Raw genomic sequence first — 22,898 nt, 5'->3', positions numbered from 1 at the left:
ACACACACACACACACACACACACACACACCCAGTCCCACTTCTGGCACCCACCCCTCTGTTCTCTTGTTTTCTGTTATCTTTGAGCTTGAGCTTGGTTTGTTTAGATTCCAGATATAAGTGAGATCATTCAGTATTTGTCTTTCTCTGATTTCACCTAGCATAATGTCCTTAAAGTCCATCCATGTTGTTGCAAATGGCAAGATTTTTTTTTTTTATGGCTACATAATACTTGTTCTCTTTATTTTTCTTGAAGTTTGTGGGTGATAAGGACAGTGGAAAGTCTCAGTAAAAGAGAACGTTTATGAAGTTCTTAACAATAGTATCAGTGAGTGTGTGGTCCTGTTACTGGAGAAATAAGTTGGGATTTTCCTAGTCAGGAATACAAAATCTAGTAATTTTCCCCCCAACATTATAGCATAGCTCTTTCGCATGAGAAAGCCTCAAGCCATCCTAAAAATAATAACCAGAACAAACTGATACTCATTTGGAGGTATTTAATTGTACTTCAGTGTTCGGTCCATATCCATGCCTTACCAAGGTTGTGTCAGTGACATCAAGGCCACACATTGGAAATATCCACAGCAGTGCCTCTTATAATCCCCACTCAAGTGTTGCACTGTGTTGATGCATCTCAAGTGAACAGTCTTGTTTATGTCAGAAGCTCCCCGTACGATGGCCACTTGCAGTTCCAGATTGTCATTGGTGAAATCAGTTTAGAGGTAAGTGTATTAATTAGTGTTACAGAGAGGAAACATGAAGGAAGCAGATGTTTGGCCTGGAAGGGGCGGCAGTTTTAGATTGAGACAACTCGTGAGAACTGCAAGGGTCCATAGGAATAATGCTTATGTAACTTTTTATTTCAGGGCTCGGCTAAAGGCCAATTGTCACTGATCAGGGACCAGACAATACCTGATTCTGAGTATATGAAAGTAAGCAAAGCAGTTCTTGGGGACACAGACAAAATTGAAAAAGTCCTTATAAATTTTTTCTTTTTTAAAACATCTTCATTGAAAAAAAAAATCATTGAAATACAACTTACATATAAAATTCACCCATTTAAAGTGTATACTTTAGTGATTGTTAGTATATTCACAAAGTTGTGCAACCATCCCCACAGTATAAGCTTATAACATTTTTATCACCCTAAAAAGAAGTCCTGTACCTTTAGCAGTGAATCCCTCCTAGTCCCACCCAAGCCCTAGGCAAACACAGATATACTCTCTATAGATTTGCCTGTTCTAAATATTCCATATAAGTAGGCTCATGCAATATATGGTCTTTTCTGACTGGCTTCTGTCACTTTCTGTAGTATCTTCAAGGTTCATCTATGTCATACCTCATAGTTTTGAAAAGTTTTTGCCAATCAGAGATCTTCTGAACTCAGCCTCCAGGCCCAGTTCAGATGGACTAATTGGGCCTGTCTCCATCCTCATTATAATCTATTCCTCTTATAGACGGGAGTCAACACACTAGACAGACCTATCATAGGAGCAGGTGTTAGAAGGCTAGAAAACAATCTCACTGAGAAAAGGTGACAAATCTGAGTAGATAACCGAAATATTCCCAAAAGATTTTCTAGGAAAAGAAAATATACCCACCACTGAAGGACTTTAGTATGAAATATTTGAGCTCAATTCATAATGAACTTACCTCCCAGCCAAGGGCAGGTTGCACCTCAAAAGGGATTTTAGATGTATACTCTGTTAACAAGGTGCCCAGTGCAAAAGAACAAGAATTTCAATTGAATCTTCATTCCTGCCATTGCCTGCTTGCCAGAGACTTCCAGGAGCACAACTATAATTGAGCAAGTTGACTTTATTGCTCATTTGCATTGTAGGAGATCACACACCCTGGAGTCTTTAGGGCTTTTCAGTTAGAGGATGTTAGAAAGAACTTAGAGGATTTGGCTTGTGTTAGGTGATTTTAGGGAGAATTCATGGAAGTGGTGGGGTCTGTTCAGGACTGGTGGTACCAGTAAGTGGAGAAAACTATGATTGTGTATCTTTTTTTCTTTTTTCTTTTTAGTAATCTCTACACCCAACATGGGGCTCAAACTCATGACACCTGAGATCAGGAGTCACGTGCTCTTCCAGCTGAGCCAACCAGGCACCCCTATGATTGTGTATCTTAACAAATACCTAGGATTGCAGACTAACATGAACCTATAGCAGCAGTAACTCTTACTAGCTAGAGAGGGGATGTTTGGTATTTTTGTAATCGCACAATGACCTTGTTTTTGGCTGTGCTTAAACAAAATTATGTGTTTTGTCTCGGACCATTGTGACCTGGTCTCATGTTGTTGTTCTGTGAGATTGTGTGCAACATAAAGCACCAGGGTCTAGCTCTGACCACCATGCCTACTCCTGAATGTCGGTGTCAGGCCAGTTCCTGGATGTTAGGGGCTGCTTTTCTCTTTCTCAAGTAGGAAATGAGATGCTGTTTTAAAAACATGTAGAAGAGTGGTGGCACATGGTAGATGCTCAGTAGTGGATGACCACTGGAGTTACTTTTCACCACCCAGAAGAGTTTCTGTGTCTTGGGTCCTTAAACAATGGTTAGCAGCAGGACAGGAATCCGTTTGATGCTACAGAAGCTGTCATATAGTACTAATTGGTGGAAGAGAGTAGAGTCTCTCTTGATAAGATAACCCTTGCCATATAAAGCTGATTGTCTCTATATATCTGCTTTACTGTTTCATAAGGTGAGAGGGTTCTGTTCAGAATTCTTAGCTTTCATTACCACTGCAGGCAGAATCCCTATAGTGTAGAAAGGAAACTCCATTCTCATAATTTAAGAAGCATCACTGTACCTCAAGGAAAGTAATATTGTTTGTGTATCCCACTATTAAATTGGTTTAATTAAATTCCAATTCATAGGATTACTTGTGTTATCATTGGCAAAAACCATCACCTTGGGAAAAAGTTTACAAGATTTTTATCAATAGTTGCATCAGTGATGTAACACTCTTTATGTGTCATAATGTCCACAGTACAGATAGAATTCTTAAAGTGTACTTTTTAAGTCTTAATTTAACTTGGGGTAGTTTTTATTTTTAGCTTTTGGTGCATTAATAACCATGGGCAAGAGGAGTATATTCTTTGTTTTAAAAGGGGCCATCTGCTAGATGTATCTTATACTCCATTTTTAGTTCTTTTTTGACCAGCTTTTTAAGCAAACTCTTGACAATGCTAGAATCAGTCCAAAGCAGAGTGGGCTTTATTTCCACCTGACCAAGGCCCTGCGCCCTCTAGAAGTAATGTGGTCTGATTGTGAGGAGCAAATTGTCCGTTACATCAGTCTTCCTACTTGCTCTACTCACACCTCTGGTCCTTTTTTGCAAGTCTTTGCCTGTAAGCTTTAATATTGCCTGCAGTCTGAAGAGCTGCAGAATACTGCTCTAAAGTAGATTTGTGTGTGTGTCCATGGTGACCAGGTCCAAATACTGGGACTTTTCCAGTTTTTATCCTAGGACAGATTGAAATGTTAGTGTTGAGTGCCCTTTTCTTTAAGGAAAGAAGTGAGAATGGGGAAGGAAATATTGACAAGTGAACAGTTCTTTCTTAAACAAAATTAGCAGTATCTGGCCCCCCAATCTGTATTAAAAACAAATCAGAAGTATTGGGAATAAGTTGGATAAGTAGGTATGAGGAAAAGCATAAATGTCTTTTGACAGTAAGGGAAAGAGAATATAAAAAGGCACACACAGAAATGCTAAACACACACCAGTGAGAGTGAGGTTGGGGAGTGGGAGGGAGGTGTGCAGGAAGAATACAGATGCAGTTGGGGATGAATGTAAATGCACACAGTCCTGTGTCCTTTCAAAAAATCCTTATTAATGTATTAGAACATAGTATAATAATCGGTGTCCTTGATGATTGCCATGACTCATCAAGAAACAAAATTATATTTAGTATTCTTTATATAAGAAGTCAAGGCAAAATGTCACAAATTTTCTAGCACAAATGACTTAAAGTAAGTTTGGATGCCTTAAAAGGGATTAGGTTATTTTTTTGGAAAATTTTACTTAAGTGGAAAATGTATTCATTTCTTAATAATGTCAGCTAATTCAAGTGTTCCAAAGGGGAAAACTGAAGTACTGGATTCTAAGTTTTCATGAGAAGGAAATTTCATTCTAAGTGTCCAGTAACAGATGATGTTTATTAAATATCCACATGTATGTGGTGTTGTGGAAACTGTTAGTTAGTTCATTTTAGCTTTCATTAAAATATTGCAAGCAAAAGCATGCTTGCTGTTAAAGTAGACTACACAACTTTAACTCAGATTTGTTCATTTGGTAAAGCACAGCTTATTTGCATACAATAAATACTTTGGCAAAGTTCAGTCTCTGATGAGAACAGGCTAGGTTGTTTGGATCTCCCTCCCGCTAAAAACAACAATGTGAGGGTTTTTTTAAAGTTACCTTAGAAGTATTTGAAAGATAGTCGGGGAACTGCCAAGTTAAACTTGGGGTAAGGGGAAGCCAACCCAGAGAGGTTAATGGATATCAGAGCACTAAAACCAGTTGTTTCCTAAGACATTTGCCAGAAAACAAATGGGCTTTGGTTCATCAACTCAAAGAGCAAGGCAAACAGAAGTTAAGGCCCAGAGCATGTGAAAGCTGCTCTTAGAGACCTTGCTCTACACTAAGTTGGGACCCCAAAGGACTTCCCACTACAACTAAATCAGCTCCCCTTCCTCTAGACTCCAGAGGAATGTGGAAATAGCTGCCTTGGCAGTGGGCAGAGTAGAAGATGGAAAGGAAAAGGTGTAAAAAACACATCTCTGAGAAGTTGTGGCCACTGACCAGCCCTCTTGCAGATTTAGATCCTGATTATTTCTTGCGCAAGTAGGCCAGGGAATTTCAGTGAATTTGGTTTAGGTAGTGCCCTCCAGGAACCTAGCAGAAGCAAACATAAAGCTTCTCTGGAAGAGGGCATATCCATCCTAACCTAAGCAAATCATTCTCTCTACAAATCATTTTCAAGGGCAATTACCACTGTGAAAAACAACCGGGGTGTACAAGGAAACACAGCAGAGAGAGAACCAACAGGAAAACAAAAACAGGCAGTAGAAATAAATTGGCATAGTTTTCACACACAGATGTAAAATGAATATGCTTACCAAGTTTAATGAAATAAACAAACTTGAACAATAATTACAGTATACTGTAAAAAGTTGTAGCAGATTTGAGGGGGAAGAAAAATAGGGCTTCTAGAAAAGAAAAAAGCAACCAAAAAAAGAACTCTGTCAGCATTTTGGTAGCAGATTGGATTTTGCAGGAGAGAGAATTGGTGAATCAGAAGATAAATTCAAAGAAATCACTTGTTAGGACGGCTGGGTGGCTCAGATGGTTAAGCATCTGCCTTCAGCTCAGGTCATGATCCCAGGGTCCTGGGATCGAGTCCCACATCTGCTTCTCCCTCTGCCTGCTGCTCCCCCTGCTTGTGTGCATATGTGTTCTCTCTCTCTCTCTGACAAATAAATAAAATCTTTAAAAGAAAGAAAGGGGCGCCTGGGTGGCACAGCGGTTAAGCGTCTGCCTTCGGCTCAGGGCGTGATCCCGGCGTTACGGGATCGAGCCCCACATCAGGCTCCTCCGCTATGAGCCTGCTTCTTCCTCTCCCACTCCCCCTGCTTGTGTTCCCTCTCTCGCTGGCTGTCTCTATCTCTGTCAAATAAATAAATCTTTAAAAAAAAAAAAAAAAAAGGTTCTCCAGAGAAACAGAACCAATAGGATATATATAGGTATATAGAAGGAGATTTCTTAGGATGGATTTACTCACATGATTATGGAGGATAAGTCCCATAGTCTACCATCTACCAGCTGGAGGCCCTGGAAAGCCGGTGGTGTCATTCCAGTACAAATCCGAAGGTCTGAGAACTGGAGGGCTGGTGGTATAAGGAGGTCTCAAGTCCAAAGGCCCATGAACTGGAAGTGCTGGTGTCCAAGAACAGAAGATGGATATCCCAGCTCAAGCAGAGAGAGAGTAGATTTGCCCTTCTACCTTTTTGTTCTATTCTGGCCTCAACAGTTTGGGTGAAACCCCCCCCTCAAATTGGTGAGGAGAATCTTCTTTACTCAGTCTACTGATATTTTCCAGACATGTTCTTACAGACACACCCAGCAATAATGTTTTACCAGGTATCTTGGCATCCTTAGCCCAGTCAAGTTGATACACAAAATTAACCATCACAGGACAGTGATAGAAACTACTGTGAAGAAGAGGATAAAGGTTAAGGACAATATAAACGTAGGTTTGATGAGCCCTAAGAAGAGAAGAGAATGGCTGAGAATTTTCTAGAATTGATGAAAAACACCAATCCATAGATTAGAGGCCAGCAAATCCCAAATAGGAATAATAAAAATACAAACCTAGACCCATTATACAGAAAATTCAGAAAATAATAAGACAAAACAAGACACTACCTTCAGAAAAATGACTTCTGAAACCAGTGGAATAATATCCTCAATGTGCTAAAAGAAAGTAACTGCTGATCTAGCTGTCTACACACAGTGAAAATATCTCTCAAGAATGAAGGTGAAACAAAGGCAGAAGCAAAGTGAGCACAGATGGAAAGTCTAATATACAAGAAGGAATGAAGAGCAAAGGAAGAGGTAAAATATATGGACAAATGTAGGTAAACATTGCTTGCATAAAAGAATAATGTTTTGTGGGACTTTATCAAAACAAGTAAAATATCACAGTAATTCATAAGTTGCAGAATATGAGTATGTGGAAAATGGAGTTAAACTCTTCAAAGATCTGTAATGTTCAAAGGTTTTGCTTAACTTCAGACTTTGGTAATTATGTGTCTATTTTCCAAAGTAACCAGTAAAAATAGGGAAAGATTATATCATTTCCAAACTAAAAGTAGAGGGGAAATAGCATGATTATTATCATTTATGTTTAACAAGCTTGTTTTAAAATGTGTAAAGAAATGCAAAGGGCCAAGAATAGCCAAGGAGGTCAGGAAGCAAATGAACAAGGTGAGAAGACTTACTGCTCTATCGGATCATGAAGACTGGCATTAATTTAAGTTCAGACAAGCAGATGGGACTAATAGAGAACCTGGAAATAGACCCATACACTTAGAAGCCTACAGAGCAGAGAGGAAAAGACAGACTTTTCAGTAAATGTGTTTGATTATGAAATCAGCTCCAGGTGGATTAAAGAAAAGACCTAAACATCAAGGGCAAAACAAAATCTTTCATAAGATTACTTAAGATAGGGAAGGATTTTTATTTTTTATTTTTTTAAGGTTTTATTTTTAAGTAATCTCTACATTCAACATGGGGCTCAAACTCACAACCCTGAGATCAAGAGTCATGTGCTCCACCAGTGACTAAGCTAGCCAGGCACCCCAGGATTTTTAAAAACAAGACCAAAAGACACAACCGTAAAGGAAAATACTTATAAATTCAGTTAAACTAAAAATTAAATTTTGGTCATCTAAAGACAAGCCATGGAAGGGAGAAAAATATTTGTAACGTGTCACTGAAATATGAAAAAACTCATAATAAAATGCAGACAACTCAATCACAGGACTCGGAACAGGCATTTCACAGAACGGGGTTCAGTAAATATATGAAAAGGTTCTCAACCTCATTGGTAATAAGGGAAATAAAACTCAAACCACAATGGAATATTGCTCCACACCCAGCAGATTGGCAAAATTTTAAAATTCAACGATACCGGGTATTGCTAAGGAGGTAGAATGACAGAACTCGCATTCGTTGCGAGTAGTGATGAAAATTTAGTACCATCACTTTGGAAAAGAGTTTCGCATTTTCTAATAAAGATACACATATCCTGGGGCGCCTGGGTGGCACAGCGGTTAAGCGTCTGCCTTCGGCTCAGGGCGTGATCCCGGCGTTATGGGATCGAGCCCCACATCAGGCTCCTCTGCTATGAGCCTGCTTCTTCCTCTCCCACTCCCCCTGCTTGTGTTCCCTCTCTCGCTGGCTATCTCTATCTCTGTCAACTAAATAAATTTTAAAAAAAAATCTTTAAAAAAAAAAAATACACATATCCTATGACCCAGCAATTTCTTTTTTTTTTTTTAAGATTTTTTATTTATTTATTTGAGAGAGACAAGCAGAAATAGCACAAGCGGGAGGAGAGGGAGAAGCAGGCTTCCCTCTGAGCAGGGAGCCCTGTGTGGGGCTCGATCCCAGGACCCTGAGATCATGACCTGACTTGAAGATAGATGCTTAATGAACTGAGCCACCAGGTGTCCCAACTCAACAATTTCATTCCTAAGTATAGATAACCCTAAAAAAAATGCATATGTGCATTAAGTTACATGTACAAGAATATTCACAGCAGCATTGTTCATATTAGCCTGAAGCTGTACCTTAAAAGTGAAATGGATAGATTATGAATATTACGAACAGTATAAACTTTCACCTATAATAACATGGATCAGTCCACAATATTGAAAGAAAGAAGACGTAAGAGTACATACAGTGTAATTCAATTTATATAAAGTTTGCAGGCAGTAATACAAAACTGTTGATGGTGAGGGCAGTCGATTTCTCTTAAAGGGCATGATAGTGTTTTAGACTCAGCTGCCATGTGGTCTCTGTCACAACTGCAATGACTCTGCTCTGCCACTGGTATAAAAGCAGCCCTAGATGGTTCATGGCTGTGTTGCAGCAAGAACCAACCCATAGTTTATAGTTACATATGTTGGAAATAAAATTATTTTTAAAAAGAAGAGGGACAAGAAAAAGGGGAAGGAAGTAATGACCATAAAAGATAGAAAAGTGTTTACCTCTTGGAAGGAGGGGTTTGTGATCAGGGTAGGGTAAATGGGGACTTACAGGATTCTGGCAGTATTTTAGTGGGACTTGTATAGAGGTTGCACAGATATGTATTCACTTTATAGCTGTCTCTTGAATTCTACATAAAAGTTCTATGTACGGTCATATGTCACAAAGTTTTCAAAAATAAAACTAGTGCTTCCTTAAATGATTGTTACAACATTATTTAATTTTATGCAAATTTTTGTTTACATTTGAATTTGCTTGTTTCTGAAACTTATATCAAAGAAATACTCCTGAAAGAATTTAAGTAGTAATATAAGGCTGTTGTCTTACATATGATTTCTAGTTAACAATTTCTTCATGTTCTGTGTTTTAGGGGCTTGGAGATACAGATTGCAATTAATATCTTGGCTTATTTATACCACAGTATTGACAGCTGTCCTCTTTTTGTCCTTGTATTCACAGGCTCAGTGGATGAAGGCGTCACTGAAGGGTTACCTACACTTCAGAGCACTTCTAGCACTAATGCTCATCCAGATGATGATGATCGGTTAGTGCCAACGTAGTATGTCCTTTTCTTATAAAGGGCTGTGTTTGCAACTGTACATCCAAACATCGTAACTGGATATAAGAAGTTTATTGGTACCTCATTTTATTTTTCAGAGTAAAGAGGTCAATACATCATGAATTAGACCAGCTATACAGGGTTTTTTGGCATTTTAAGACTGCCCAGGCCCATTACTTCTAAATAGTATCTATATCAGGGATTGGTGAACTATGAACTGCAGGCCAATTCCAGTTCACCATCTTTATTTGTAAATCAGATGTTCCAATAAGCCATGCTCATTTGTTTATGTATTGTCTGTGAATGGCCAAGTTGAGTGGTTGAAACAGAGATCATGTGATTTGCAAAGCCAAAAATATTTATTGCTTGACCTACTACAGAGAACGATTGCCAAGTCCTCATCTATATACCCATAATTCCTAAGTCATTATCTTCAGACTGTCCCTCCCTGCTTCATATTTCCACAAAGACATATAAGGGGCATTTCAGACTTAACATGGCTAACTCCCCACTTAAATACTGCTCATCCAGTCTTCCCCATCTCTAAACATCATCATCAGTTAAATGTACAAAAGCACAGCATTGAGAGAAATATGTATAATATAATATAATATATATATATATATATAATATATATATAGTATGTTTGGGGAATATGAGAAGAAATGAAGCTGGAAAAGTAATAGAACCCAGATCATAAGGATCTCCTATGCTTTGCAAAGGGGTTTAGACTTTGAAGGTAACAGCGAGCCATTGCAGGATTTTAAAGAGGGAGTGGCTGGTTTAATCAGATCGCTGTGAAACAGAAGGATGGATTTGGAGGGGTGAGGGGGCTAAAGAGAGGGAGTTACTCAGCCTTGTATTGATGAAGACCTAAATTAAAGCAGTGTTAAGAAGGAAAGGATTAGAGAGATTAAGGATGCCTGAGGTAAAATCATTTTTGATATGTTACTTAAGATGGCTGGACATTCTGGACATTTTCATATTGCTATGAATGAAACTTTTAATCTAACAGTTAAACTCTCAAATAGTCATTTTTCTTTTGTCATTTAAAGTTGTGCAGAAATGTTTATTCAACTTAAAAATCAGAATCTGGTTGCCTTCTTTGGTCTGTTTTTTTAGATTGGAAAATGTTCAGTATCCCTACCAACTCTACATTGCTCCTTCTACCAGCAGTACAGAACGACCAAGTCCAAATGGTCCAGATAGACCTTTTCAGTGTCCAACGTGTGGGGTACGATTCACCCGTATTCAGAACCTAAAACAGCACATGCTCATCCACTCAGGTAATGTCACCTTCCCTATTGTTGCATAAATGAGTACTTGAAACATTATATTTAGAAATCCCAGTAAAAAATAGAAAACAGGTATTTTGGGGTTTAAAAAATATGTCTCTGAGAAATCAGATAAGCCTTAGTCTGTTGCTTAACTGGTACGGTGTCAGAAAGCTATTTGCTTATTAGCATATTTGCCACAGGCATAAGTATTCAGATTAAAACTTGAAGGGGTATATGTGTATAATACATAAATAAAAGGTATTGGATATATTGGGTGTGTGTGTATATGTGCAATAGAGAAGCACAAATACAGATGGTAGAGCAAATGAAATTAAAAGGGTATTTATTGGTGTTCTTTGTACTATTCTTATAACTTCTCTTTAAGGTTGGAATTATTTCCAAATAAGTGTTTTTTAAAATTTAATAGCAATAATTTAATTTCAATTCTGCAATCCTAAATTTCTCTGTTCCCTGATTAATCAGCTTTGTAGTATTTTTTAGTACAAAAGATTTTTAATAAATGACACATAAAACAGATTTGAAATTTAAGTTCGGTGATCACATAACAGCAACAAAATTCTTGTGGGTAAAACACTGACCTCTGATAGAGTAGGAAATCTTTGCTACTGTTTTCAGCTGTGTGATTATCTTAAATTTCCTGTGCCCTAGATAGGTCTAATAGTCCTTGAGCTAACATCAATTTCCTATGACTTTATTAAATCAACAGATTGTATTTTGAAGGTTTTTAAATTTTTTTTGCCAGAACTGTGAGAATTACTTGGAAGAGACAATTAATATACTTGCTAAATTCATATATTAGTTTCTACATATTTTTCTATCACTTTACATTAAATGCCCAAAAACCCATTTCACCAAATGATAGTTCTATGATTTTTAATTATGTTCAGAGAGGTTAGAATTTTCCTTTTTTCTTCTCATTTCTCAGGGAATGAAGAGTAGGTCCTTTTTCCATCTTTTCAGTATAAACTGTACTACTTTAATGAAATTGAAATAAATAATGTTTTATGGAGATTTCAACTCTTTAAATCCTGTGATTAAATTATGTTTTGAAGTCTATAAACTAGACGATTTAGAAGAATATTCAAAAATCAACTTCAGTGTATATTAACGAGTTTACCTCTTCCTCTTAACGCCTTTCTTTCTTTCTTTTTTTTTTTTTTTAAGCACTAGTGTCTTTTCAAATTTTCTGTACCTTTTCTGAGATGTTGAATTGGAATCCATTTTTGCTGGTGATTTTTGTCTTTTTAAATTACCTAATGCTACAAAATTATAATTCAGAAATTTGTGAGGTCTGTGACCTTTCATTGTATTTTGTATTTAGATAATATTTTGTTTTGCTTGATTTTGTAGGAATTAAACCATTTCAGTGTGACCGCTGTGGGAAAAAGTTCACCAGGGCTTACTCGCTAAAGATGCATCGCCTAAAGCATGAAGGTAAACGCTGTTTCCGGTGCCAGATATGTAGTGCCACTTTCACTTCCTTCGGGGAATATAAACACCACATGAGGGTTTCCCGGCACATTATCCGCAAGCCTCGGATTTACGAGTGCAAAACATGTGGCGCCATGTTCACCAACTCTGGAAATTTAATCGTGCACCTGAGGAGTCTGAACCATGAAGCGTCAGAGCTAGCAAACTACTTCCAGAGCAGGTGAGGTGCACAACAAAAACGAACCAGGAAAACTGCTGACTAAACTCTCTTTTCCTGCTTTTAGGGCAGCCTGCTGTGTTTTTTATCAGGTTGCCAGCTAATCAGTCACATTCCTTTTAAATTCCCACTCTCCATACTCTGATCTCCTGATCTGATGAAATTTTGCTGAGTCTTCTGAGTATACAATTATAAATATTTTTCTAGTTGGTATTGGAAATTTTTCCCTACAGAAGTAGACTACTTACCTCTTGCTTTGTCTTTTTTGTTTTGTTTTGTTTTGTTTTTTGTGTTTTTGTTTTTTCAATAACATAAGTAATATAGACCTTATTGGAAAATTTACCATGTCAGATGATCTTAATGATACTGAATTACTTCGGACTCTTTGGATGTCAGTAAAATTTTTGACCACTTCTCATTTTTTAAAATTCTATATAAAGGAACATATATTTACCAATAAAGAAAGAAATTTCAAGAGCAACTATGATGGAGATATGACTATTTAGATCAAATTTCCTTTTTCTTTCAATTTAGAGCTCCATGCTTTTAATATTAATAATTTATTATAATAGAGTTCCTTTCTGATTTATAGAGTATCCAAGGAAATCAGGTTCTAGTTCTGGCTCTACCACTAACTGCTGTTATGACTGAACGTGTCACTTTACAAATGAAGAAGCTTGAAACATAGAGAAAGATAAAATGTAAGCTTTAAAGATGATTTCTAAGGTCTCTAGATATAAAATTCTGTCATCTTTTTTTAATATTTTATCAGAAATACACATCTGTAGGCATCCTTTGTTTTTTATGAAATGAAATCTTCCTAAACTTTTGAATTTTAAACCATCCTTATTTTTTTAAATCTTATTTTTCAATAAATTCCAAATTATTGCTGCATAGGTTTTGTTTTTCTCTCCAAACCCGACATTCATGTTGTTTAATCATGTCTGAGTGTCTGGTTGTCCTATCACTTAACCTAAATTCTGTATGTCATATCAAACATTGTTTGTTCAGAACTAAAATAGTGTCTCAGTTAACCATTCCTATTCCCTGTATCTTCCCTGTACAGAGCCCTCTATCGTCCATTCCTCCTTTCTTTTTAGAAAATATAACATAGAAAATTTTAAATTGCTTTGCAGATGAACATATTTTAATTTTTTTATCAATACTGGACAAATTATAAAATAACCTTCTTAAATGTATTAGTTATTGACATTCCTGGTAGAATGAACTTTTTTTTAGTTCAGCAATAAAGGTTTAATTAAAGCATCTAAGATTTATTTTATAATGTTTATTCTTTTACAAAAAATGCATATAGTAGAAAATTTAGTGAATATAGGAAAGTATAAAATATAAGAAATGAAAATATTTTCTGATCTCACCACTCAGGGATAATATCCACTGTTGTTAAAATTTTGGTATATTTTACTGTCCATATTCAAAAATTAAATATTTTAATTATTCTAATAGAATATTAAATATTTTCAATATTAATAAATTCTTCCTGAGGACTAATATATAACCAATCTCATGACATTCATTTTCAAATATAATGCCATTTATGCATAAGAACTTAGTTTCTTAACTAACTTATATCCAGGAAGTAATAAAAAGCTAAGTTTATATACCTCTTAATTAGTATGTAATCCAAGAAAGGTTAAGCATAAGTTATTCAAATGATCTTCGCTTGAGTGAGCATGCTAATTGCATTTGTTTGTATACAGAAACTCTTCTCCATAGAACAAGAAAGGCTGTTGAGGTGTCTAAAATGACAAGGAAGGTGATAATCTTATCTGTTGGTGGTTAGAGAGAGTTGTACTTTGGTTCTGATGGATGGTTTTGGTTCATATTTAGTAAAGCTTAGAAATTGAAAATCCTGAATTATATATAATCAGTCAAGAATTAGAGAAATGAAAAATCCCAGTCTTGTTTTACAAATCAGGTCTTTTTATTGTGGCTAATTTATTACTGGTTTGAAAATTAACTCCCTCTTTCATCCTTTGCCTCTTATCTAGTGATTTCCTAGTACCGGACTACTTAAACCAGGAGCAAGAAGAGACCCTTGTTCAGTATGATCTTGGAGAACACAGTTTTGAAAGCAACTCCTCTGTTCAAATGCCTGTAATTTCACAGGTCTCCTCGACCCAGAATTGTGAAAGCACTTTCCCCTTGGGGTCTCTTGGTGGGCTGGCAGAAAAAGAGGAAGAAATGCCAGAGCAGCCAAAGACCAGTGCTTGTACTGAGGCAACCAGAGATGACCCCCCAAAATCAGAGCTGTCTTCTATAACCATTGAGTAATTTCATGGTTTGGCTTCATTTTTGGTTTTTGGAAAGTGCCTGTGCTTGGTCTTGTACATTTAAATTTAATTAATTTTTTAAACAAAAAAGGGTTTGGGAAAGAATTTCCCTTTTTACTTTGTAAGCCCCACAACTGATGTTTTATTTTTCATGACTGAGAGATTGTTTCTGTAAGTGCACAATAACACGATGTTGAAACATAATTGAAACTATGAGACTTAGGGAGAACCAGTTGACCTAAGGCATATATCAGTTCTTCTTCCATTATTAAAAGTAGGCTAACGAGATCATTAGGTAAAGAAGAATTCAGATGGTTGTTGACCTTCCTGAGATGAAAGGGTACACCAGAAACAAATTACTGAACAGAATTTGGCAGGTAGCCTGAATACATGTTTACTCCTTATAAACAGGACATTGTACAGTATTTTGTAAAGCCTGTTGGTTTTAGAAATATTTACCGTAAGCTTTCCTAAAAATTATTAGGGTAAATACTTCTGGAATCCAATGTACTCTTTTCTCCTCTTCTTTTTTTTTAAGCTTTGTCATTTCTGTTATTTTTCACAGTAAAAATTTGGTGTTGGGATAGCATCCCCTGAACTTTTTTAGTACCACTCCAAATAATCTTTCTTCCATGAAATCAGAGAACCGTGATTGAGAATAGTCAGGCTGTGCATGAAATGACCAGGAGTGGAAAAATGAAGTACATAAATCTCAGCTTTATAGGAACTCTTTTAATACTGCTTTTCTGACTAAAATTGTTGTTTACCTACCTGGTCTTTGAATGTCAGTGCCTGGCTAATTAGGTCATTGCCTAAATCATTTTTCCTCTTGCCCCATAAACAATATTTCCTCTTGCATATACTGGCATGACATCATATAAAGGAAAAATATTGGAGATAGCGATATATTTATATCTAGGTTTATGTAATCTTGGGGATGTTTCTATTGTGCTAATTTGGACAAAATAAAAGAATTCTGTTAAGGCTACGGTTCTTAACCCAGCTAAGATGGTTTACAAAGTTCCATATGTCAGTGATACTTTGTTTTTTGTTCCATAATATTTTTAGATATTGCCAAGTTTATTAAAAGGGTTAGTGTAGTTTTTACACAATGTAAGCAATAATGTAAGAGATAAGAGGCTTTAAATTAATGATCTATGACTCAACAATCTAGGGGGGAAAAGAATCATTAAGACTAAAAAAACTAAAAACCTTAAATTAATATCACCTCTTTTGCTGCTAAAAAAATGAAATTTCCTGTTTATAGTTGAAATTAATGTGATATTCTAGACTGGAGTATACTTTTCATCTGGTGCCATTAAAGCATCACTGACCTTGACCCTAAATATTCATGAGTCCATGAACAATGAACTTCTGAATAACTTTTTTTCTATGTATATACCCAAAGTTTAATAATTATGAAAACACCTGATTATATTAGAAAAAGAAACTAAATACAGTTTCTTATTCAAAACAAGAGACCTGAATTTTTGTCTGGGTGCTAGACCTTAATAATAAAATTAATTTTTAAGTTATAGTGATTTTACTTGTTTCATTTTTTAATTGGCTAATTCTGTGATTGATTTTCCTCCCATAAATATAAAGGAAGGGAAAGTAAATGCATTGAAGATTTTTTTTTTCCAGGTAGCATTCTTTTTCTAGATTCTGCTGTCTTTACCTTGTTTTCAACTCCTTATCTCCGTCTTGAACCTGTTTTCCCTCTTTGCTCCCAAACATAGGTATATTACCTTCAGGAAGAACAACATACACAAGTGATGAAGGGCTTTCCACCCTTTATGCTTCTTTACTAATAGGGTTGAATTACTTTTTTGCAACCGACTGGGATACTTCATTAGTAATAGTACTGCTGTGTCTTGACTAGAAAGGTCAGGAATTTTTATTTTAATGTCATACATATACATATTCTTGAAAATTATTATGCCTACCAATGGATAAACCTTGGAGTTAATTTTAAAGTCTTATATTGGCAAAACAAAGAATAGGTAAAATTATGACCAGGAATCATTGTTGCCTTTAGTTCTGAGAGTTGTTTTGTTTTGTTTTTAAGGAAGCAAAAAGAAGGAAGGAAGAAAAAACAAAGAAATAGGGTTAAAGAAAAGAAAACTGGGGATTTGTATGGTTGAACGCATTTAAGCACATCCCCTATCCTGAGAACTCTACGTTAAAAGAGGCCACAATTTTGGCAGCTCTGAAGTGGTCTGTGTTCTCAGAAATGTAGGATTACTACTACTGGCTATTCTTTCCCAAATGGAAACTTAAGATTTTCATTGGTAATTACAAATTGCACAGATTTCCAAGTTTAATGAAAAAATTGAATATACTATGAAAATGTAAACTTGGTTTGTTTATTCCACAAATCTTATCAATACAAGTAGCTAACAAGTATTTAACATAAAATGATATAAACAGAGGCCTTTTTTCTCTTTCATTGAGGCTCTGCATTTTTCTTGATAGACAGTTTAAGGATTTTTAGCTTATGGATCTGTTTTAAGAAACTAAGCTGCAAGGGATAAATTTATGTACATAGTGTTACTTAGGTTTTTTAAAATTCATCGAAGAGAAGGATACTTGAATGTATAAGTTTAACCAGAACATATGGAAGACATTGCAAAGAGGTGAAAGCCAGTTATATTATCCCATCCATTAGAAATTGCCAGTGAAACTAAACAAAAAATTCCAGTTTAGAATACTTAAGCATAGTTCTTTGTTAAGGCCCAAGAGGGTAACTTTGTGATATTTAAAGGGCTTAAATTTTAGGATGCAGGATAAATTGCCTTTTTAAAAACAAGTATTTTATACAAGAAAAGCATTTATTTTCCGTTTTTATGCTACCAAATAGGTGTGATACACTTTAGAAATGAGTAAAGATGCTTGCTGCGATACTGGATGTTACAGCTCCTGCAGTTATTCTTTCCATTTTTAGGGGTATATTCTAACAATGGAAGCGTCTAGCATGACAGTGATTGTAATGATTCAGAAACAAAAGGATTAATATTGGGTTTTTTTTATTTCAAATTTTTTATAAATGGATACAGATGGAAATTATCATCCAAAATTCATTTAAATGAATTTCTCTTATTTGGAATTTCAAGTAATCTTCTTAATTTGTATTTCACATAATTAGTTGCACATTTGATTACATTGCCAGTTTTTAAAGTTCTCAGTTTCAGTGAGACAAAGTGTACTAAAGTGTTTAGCGTCATTCAGTCTTACATTTTTAACCTCTCAGCAACCATTCTGGGTTAAATAATTTGGCTCCATGTTATGACACATGCCCTTTGGTTTTAAAAACAAACAGAAGAACTTGTGTTTTGTTACAATATTTTATCAAATGGAATGGACTAGTCAGCATATCTAATGCAGTATCATTGGTACTTCCGTTACCTTCTGACTACTGAGCCAGACTCTCCCCATTGTATAAGTGATTCCCTGGGAACCTTTGGAAGCTGTATCAACTCTTTCAGTCTTTTATTTGGTCTCTCACTATTTTATTTTTGTACTCAATCTAAATAGAGGCCAATTATCTTGTTTAGTGGCTGTTAATTTTGAAGATTCTCAGATCAGTTTTAGTCTCTTAGATTTGTAGTCCCTGAAAAATACATTACTGTATAAGGTAAGGGCAACTCTCTACTATACCACATGGAGAGAATCATTGTTATTGCTTGATGAATGAACAATCCTAAAATTGTAGTATCTTAACTGAAAGGAGTTTGAGATTTGATGAATTGATGAAGAGATTTCATGTGGCACTTACTCTATTTTCACTCATCTGCAAAATGTGAAGTTAAAACTCTGAAATATGCATCCAAGTGAGGGCGAATAGTTTTCTAGATATTAATATTAACTGGGGGAGGGAGTGACTAGTAAAGTTTGCATTTGGAAGCGACCCAAAGTTGCTAAAAGGTAATAAAGGTGATTTTCACTCTAAGTTATTGACATAAGATACTTTATTTATAATATATTTAGAGTTTAAAAGTAACTGAGAGAAGAATGTATAGAAACTAGATTTTTCTTTTCTGAAGCAGTGGAACAAAATTGGGGAGAGTTCTATTATATAAACACATCTATGAGGAATATTTATAGCTAAGCATACTCCTTTAGCTTTAAGCTAAAATGGTCAAAATTTAAATTTATTTTTTATTTTGCTTATACCCACTTTTTTAGTCTCATATTGCTTGACTGAATGTGATGATATAGGCTATTTTTATTTGGAAAGTCCTCAGCAAGCTGAATTTGCCAAAAGCAATAATGGTTCAGATTAAACAGTGAAGTGGAATTGAACCAATTTCCAGGTTCAACTAAGGAGCAGACATTCTGTGGATATTTTGTTCTTAGATTATAAATGTGTTGAAATTTATTAATGGGGGAGTTAAGCTTATATCAGATTATGGGGTGTAGACTCTTAGTGACATCCTAGTTGTACTTTTTTTTTTTTTTACCTCATACTAAACTAATGCAGTTAGATATTTCCACTACGTTGTAGTGATTATATTTTTATGATAGAAAAAAACAGTTCCAGGTCTTTACAGATAGTCTGTGCGGAGATGTCAGGCGATGTTATTGGAATCTCAGTTTGGCAGTATCCAAAATACGAAACTGCCTTAAAGTGCTTATGCTACTTTAAGTAAGCTTCCTCCGTGCATGCCCCATGCCAGTTACAACTAATACCAAGGTTCCTGTGTATATAATAGTTTACAAAGAATTTAAAAGTTGAGACCATTGACTGAAAACAAAAACTTTTTAAAAAAAATTTTTTTTAACTTTAAAAATTTTAATTTCAGTTTGAAGTGCCTGGTTTATAAAATCTAATTATTTGATTATTGCCTTTCTCTTTTAAATTGACTAATTTTTCTGAGTAAGCTTAAAGCCCTGGGTTCAGTTTTGATGATTTATTGACAAAATCGCTGCTCGATGGTTTGAGGGGCTAGTGTCATGACTTTTATTAAATTATCCTTGTTTTTCCAAATGCTGGACTAACTATATCCAGATTTCATAATCCAGTTAAGCTAAAAAATCATCCTGTAATTGAATGTTCAGGTTACCAAAGTACATCACCTTTAAGAAAGGATAAATCTTCCCTACTTCAAGAGGAGCCAGTCATCTCCCCTTAACACATGTTTCCATTGGCATTTAGTGGAAGCTGTGTTCATTTAAAGGTGGGAAGCCTTTCGTGCAGTTCCTAGAAACATCTGTTTTCTAGAGAGAACCTTTTCTGTAAATGTGTTTTCTCTAAAAGCTTTGTTTTATTTCAGTTATCAGTTTAATTTTCAAGTTGATAGATGCTATGTAAAGTCTGTCATACTGAGAGCAGTCCATTAAATTACTGAACGTTGCACTGCTTCTCATCTTTCAGGTGCCTGAAATGAATGCCACCAGGTATTTGGAAGGAGTAAGATCATAAGTATTCATTTTCTTCCTTATACAAAGTGATGGCTTCTAATGCATATATTTCAAGATAATGAAAAAGAAAAAAAAAAAAACAGTCCCTAATAGAGTAAAATTTGGTTTTGATCCAAGTCCCAATAATATATTTGATTTTTCTGTTGTTACTGGTGCCTCCTGTTGCATCAGATAGAGATTGCCTGCCTCTTTGTAGGGCACCCTTGTGGCACCTTATGTCCAATTGGAAGATAGTATATGGCATGTTTGTGCCTCTACTATCTTTTCAAAAGCCATTTTATAAAAATCCTAGGTAGCCTATTTTAATATTTAAATATATATATTTGTGAGATGCTTTTAGAACAGACTTTTTTTTTTACTTTGAAATTCCTGTATTCTCATTTTTAAGAGTAAATTAAAATTTTCCAGATTAAGACTTGTCTTTTTCCACAGCAGCATAATGAGAAAGTCAGATTGAATTTGACCATACTTCAGTGATAGAAGAAATTGATGTCTGGTTACAGGAGACAGATACGAAGGGAAAATTGTTTTGATGTCACAGAAATGAATTTTTAAATAAAATTGTGGTTTTGTTTCTGTAATTTCATATTTGCTGCTACAGTAGCTCAATATTTTACAGAGCTAACATATAAATCTGGCTCCATTTAAAAACTGGAGTACTTTCTAGTACAACCAGCCTGGGAGGAAACTGTGCACCACAGTTTTCCAGATGGGTGACTGACTGCTTTGTTTAGCCGATGCATGCTTAATATTTTCCTATAGGCCAACATCAAGGAAGTCTGGGGGAAACTTTTTTACCTTGCAGCATTATGATTCTTTTTGGGCACTGGCATTTTGTGAAGCCCTTGGGGGAGGGTAATGCTGGAGCAGAAATGTGAATTAAGTATGTGGATGGGTGTTTTTATGTCTTCTACCCTCTCCTAGAACCAGTACAACTCTCTTAACTGTGCCAGTTCCCAGTTCACCAGCTTTGTATCCAGTTGTCATCTCATTTAAATATGGCTTTACTTGGTGACAGTGGCCATAGCTAAGTTACTTGGCATGTTTGACTTTCAACAATAACGAAAATGGTTTTGGATTTTGTTTTCTTTTATTTCCTAAAAATGTATACAATGTCAGAAGTTCACATTTTATATACTAGTATCTGGCTATTAGTATTTTACAGGAACCATAGTTCTTGGTGACTTCATATATATATATATATATTTTTGTGACTTTTTTGTAAACTAAGTGCCGTTTCAACGTTACAATCATTTTTAGAGTTATTGTAATCAATGTGAATATCATGTTTTTCCAACTCTGTTCTGAGCCTATAGTGTTTGCTTTGTGAACATATGTGTATTGTATATATTCTGTATAGTTACATTGTACTGAAATATTAGCTTGTTTGATATAAGGAAAGTATGTATTGAGTACCTTTTTGCTAGCCTGGTTGTTTAATCTTTTTTAAAAAGGTTTAAACTTTTTAAAAAAAAAATCTTTAAACTGGCCTTTATTACATGGTCACAAATAAAGTTGCAGTTAGAAGGGATGGGCAGGGAAAAACTAGTTTTGAGTGTCTTTGAATAGAAACATAAGACTAAGATTTTTTTTCTCATTAAAATATCTTATTAATGCTTTATGGAGTAAAACTTCCTGCTGTTGTTATTTATTGTTGGCCGGAAGGAAGAAATTGGTGTTGCTGGTTGAGAAGTGGATGAGAAAGTCATCAGAATAACGTATTACTTAAATACGCATCCACTGAGTGCACACAGACCAGAGAGTCTTACATTAAATGGCACACTCCAGCTTCCTGGGTGAGGAAGAAAAGAGCTAATAGTGCACAGATTCCATAAGCACTGTCTCTAAGATTGAAAGAGATAGTAAAAAGGAAGCTACTTAGAGAAACTGGTCAGGTCCTAGAGCTATTGAGGCAGGTTCTTATGCAAGACTACTTCCTTAAGGGGTGGGTTGCATCTTTAGAAGTTGCTCTGAATCTTTCTGAAGTTGTACTTTATTGTTGAGAGACCTGTTGATAACATTTCAGTAATATCTTAAAACCAGAAAGTAGAAAACCAGTACTTGTGGACAGCTCATTGCATAGGTAATGAGCCTATGACAGCCTAAAGGAAGGGCTTTCTAACTTTAGATTCATCTCAGTGTGGATTTTAATGATAATTGGTCTATATAGAATGAGTAACAGACAAAGAAAATTATTTCGTTGATCCCAAACTACTAGATAACTTTAGAATTAACTTCAGAGAGGAAGAGGGTAAATTTTAAGAAACATTTTCTTTTCCTTCAGTGAGTGATAAATTTTAAGAAGTATTGTTTTTTCATTCCCACCCCGTTTTTTTTTTTTTAAGAGGGAGAGAGGCCGGGGGAGGATGCAGAGGGAGAGAGAGAATTTTAAGCAGACTCCCCACCTAGTGTGGAGCCTGGGCTCCATCTCACAACCCTGAGATCATGACCTGAGCCAAAACCCAGACTCACGGGCACTTCAACCAACTGAGCCATCCAGGTGCCCCTGTGTTGGGTTCTCAGTAGTCTCAGCCACAGGTGATATATAATAATGTAGAATGTAGAAATTAAAATAATTACAGTTGACCCTTGAACAATGTGGGGGGTTAGAGGTGCTGACCCCCACACAGTTGAAAATCCATGTATAACTTTCGAATCCCCAAAAACTTAACTACTAATAGTCTGCCGTTGACTGGAAGTCTTACTGATAACATAGTTAACACATTTTTAATGTTATATGCATTATATACTGTATTCTTTAAGTAAGCTAGGGAAAAGAAAATGTTACTGAGAATCATAAGAAAAAGTACATTTACAGTACTGTACTGTATCAAAGAAAATCATATCAGAAAAAAGTGGGCCGGGGCGCCTAGGTGGCACAGCGGTTAAGCGTCTGCCTTTGG

The 22,898-nt window shown here is 35.6% G+C and overlaps 1 protein-coding gene across 9 annotated transcripts in view; it reads left to right on the top strand.

Annotated features, from left to right (window-relative positions):
* The window catches only part of ZBTB44 (zinc finger and BTB domain containing 44), a 66,667-nt gene extending 45,041 nt beyond the window's left edge, over positions 1 to 21,626 (top strand). For 2 of the 9 annotated variants that reach the window (XM_034666095.1, XM_034666091.1), the window contains 4 exons: positions 9,235 to 9,319; positions 10,511 to 10,620; positions 11,983 to 12,283; positions 14,293 to 21,626. In XM_034666095.1, coding sequence (XP_034521986.1) covers positions 10,605 to 10,620; positions 11,983 to 12,283; positions 14,293 to 14,575 — 600 coding nt within the window. In that variant the 5' untranslated portion in view covers positions 9,235 to 9,319; positions 10,511 to 10,604 and the 3' untranslated portion in view covers positions 14,576 to 21,626. Of the gene's footprint in view, positions 1 to 9,234; positions 9,320 to 10,456; positions 10,621 to 11,982; positions 12,284 to 12,872; positions 12,982 to 14,292 lie in introns of all 9 variants that reach the window. The other 7 variants (XM_034666094.1, XM_034666090.1, XM_034666093.1 and 4 more) reach the window with 5 other exon arrangements.
* The last annotated feature ends 1,272 nt before the right edge of the window (positions 21,627 to 22,898 follow it).

This window comes from Ailuropoda melanoleuca, chromosome 8 (assembly GCF_002007445.2).
Source record: "Ailuropoda melanoleuca isolate Jingjing chromosome 8, ASM200744v2, whole genome shotgun sequence".
Taxonomy (NCBI): domain Eukaryota; kingdom Metazoa; phylum Chordata; class Mammalia; order Carnivora; family Ursidae; genus Ailuropoda; species Ailuropoda melanoleuca.
Note: the sequence above shows the minus strand (reverse complement) of the source record. Positions and strands in the feature narration are given on the sequence as shown.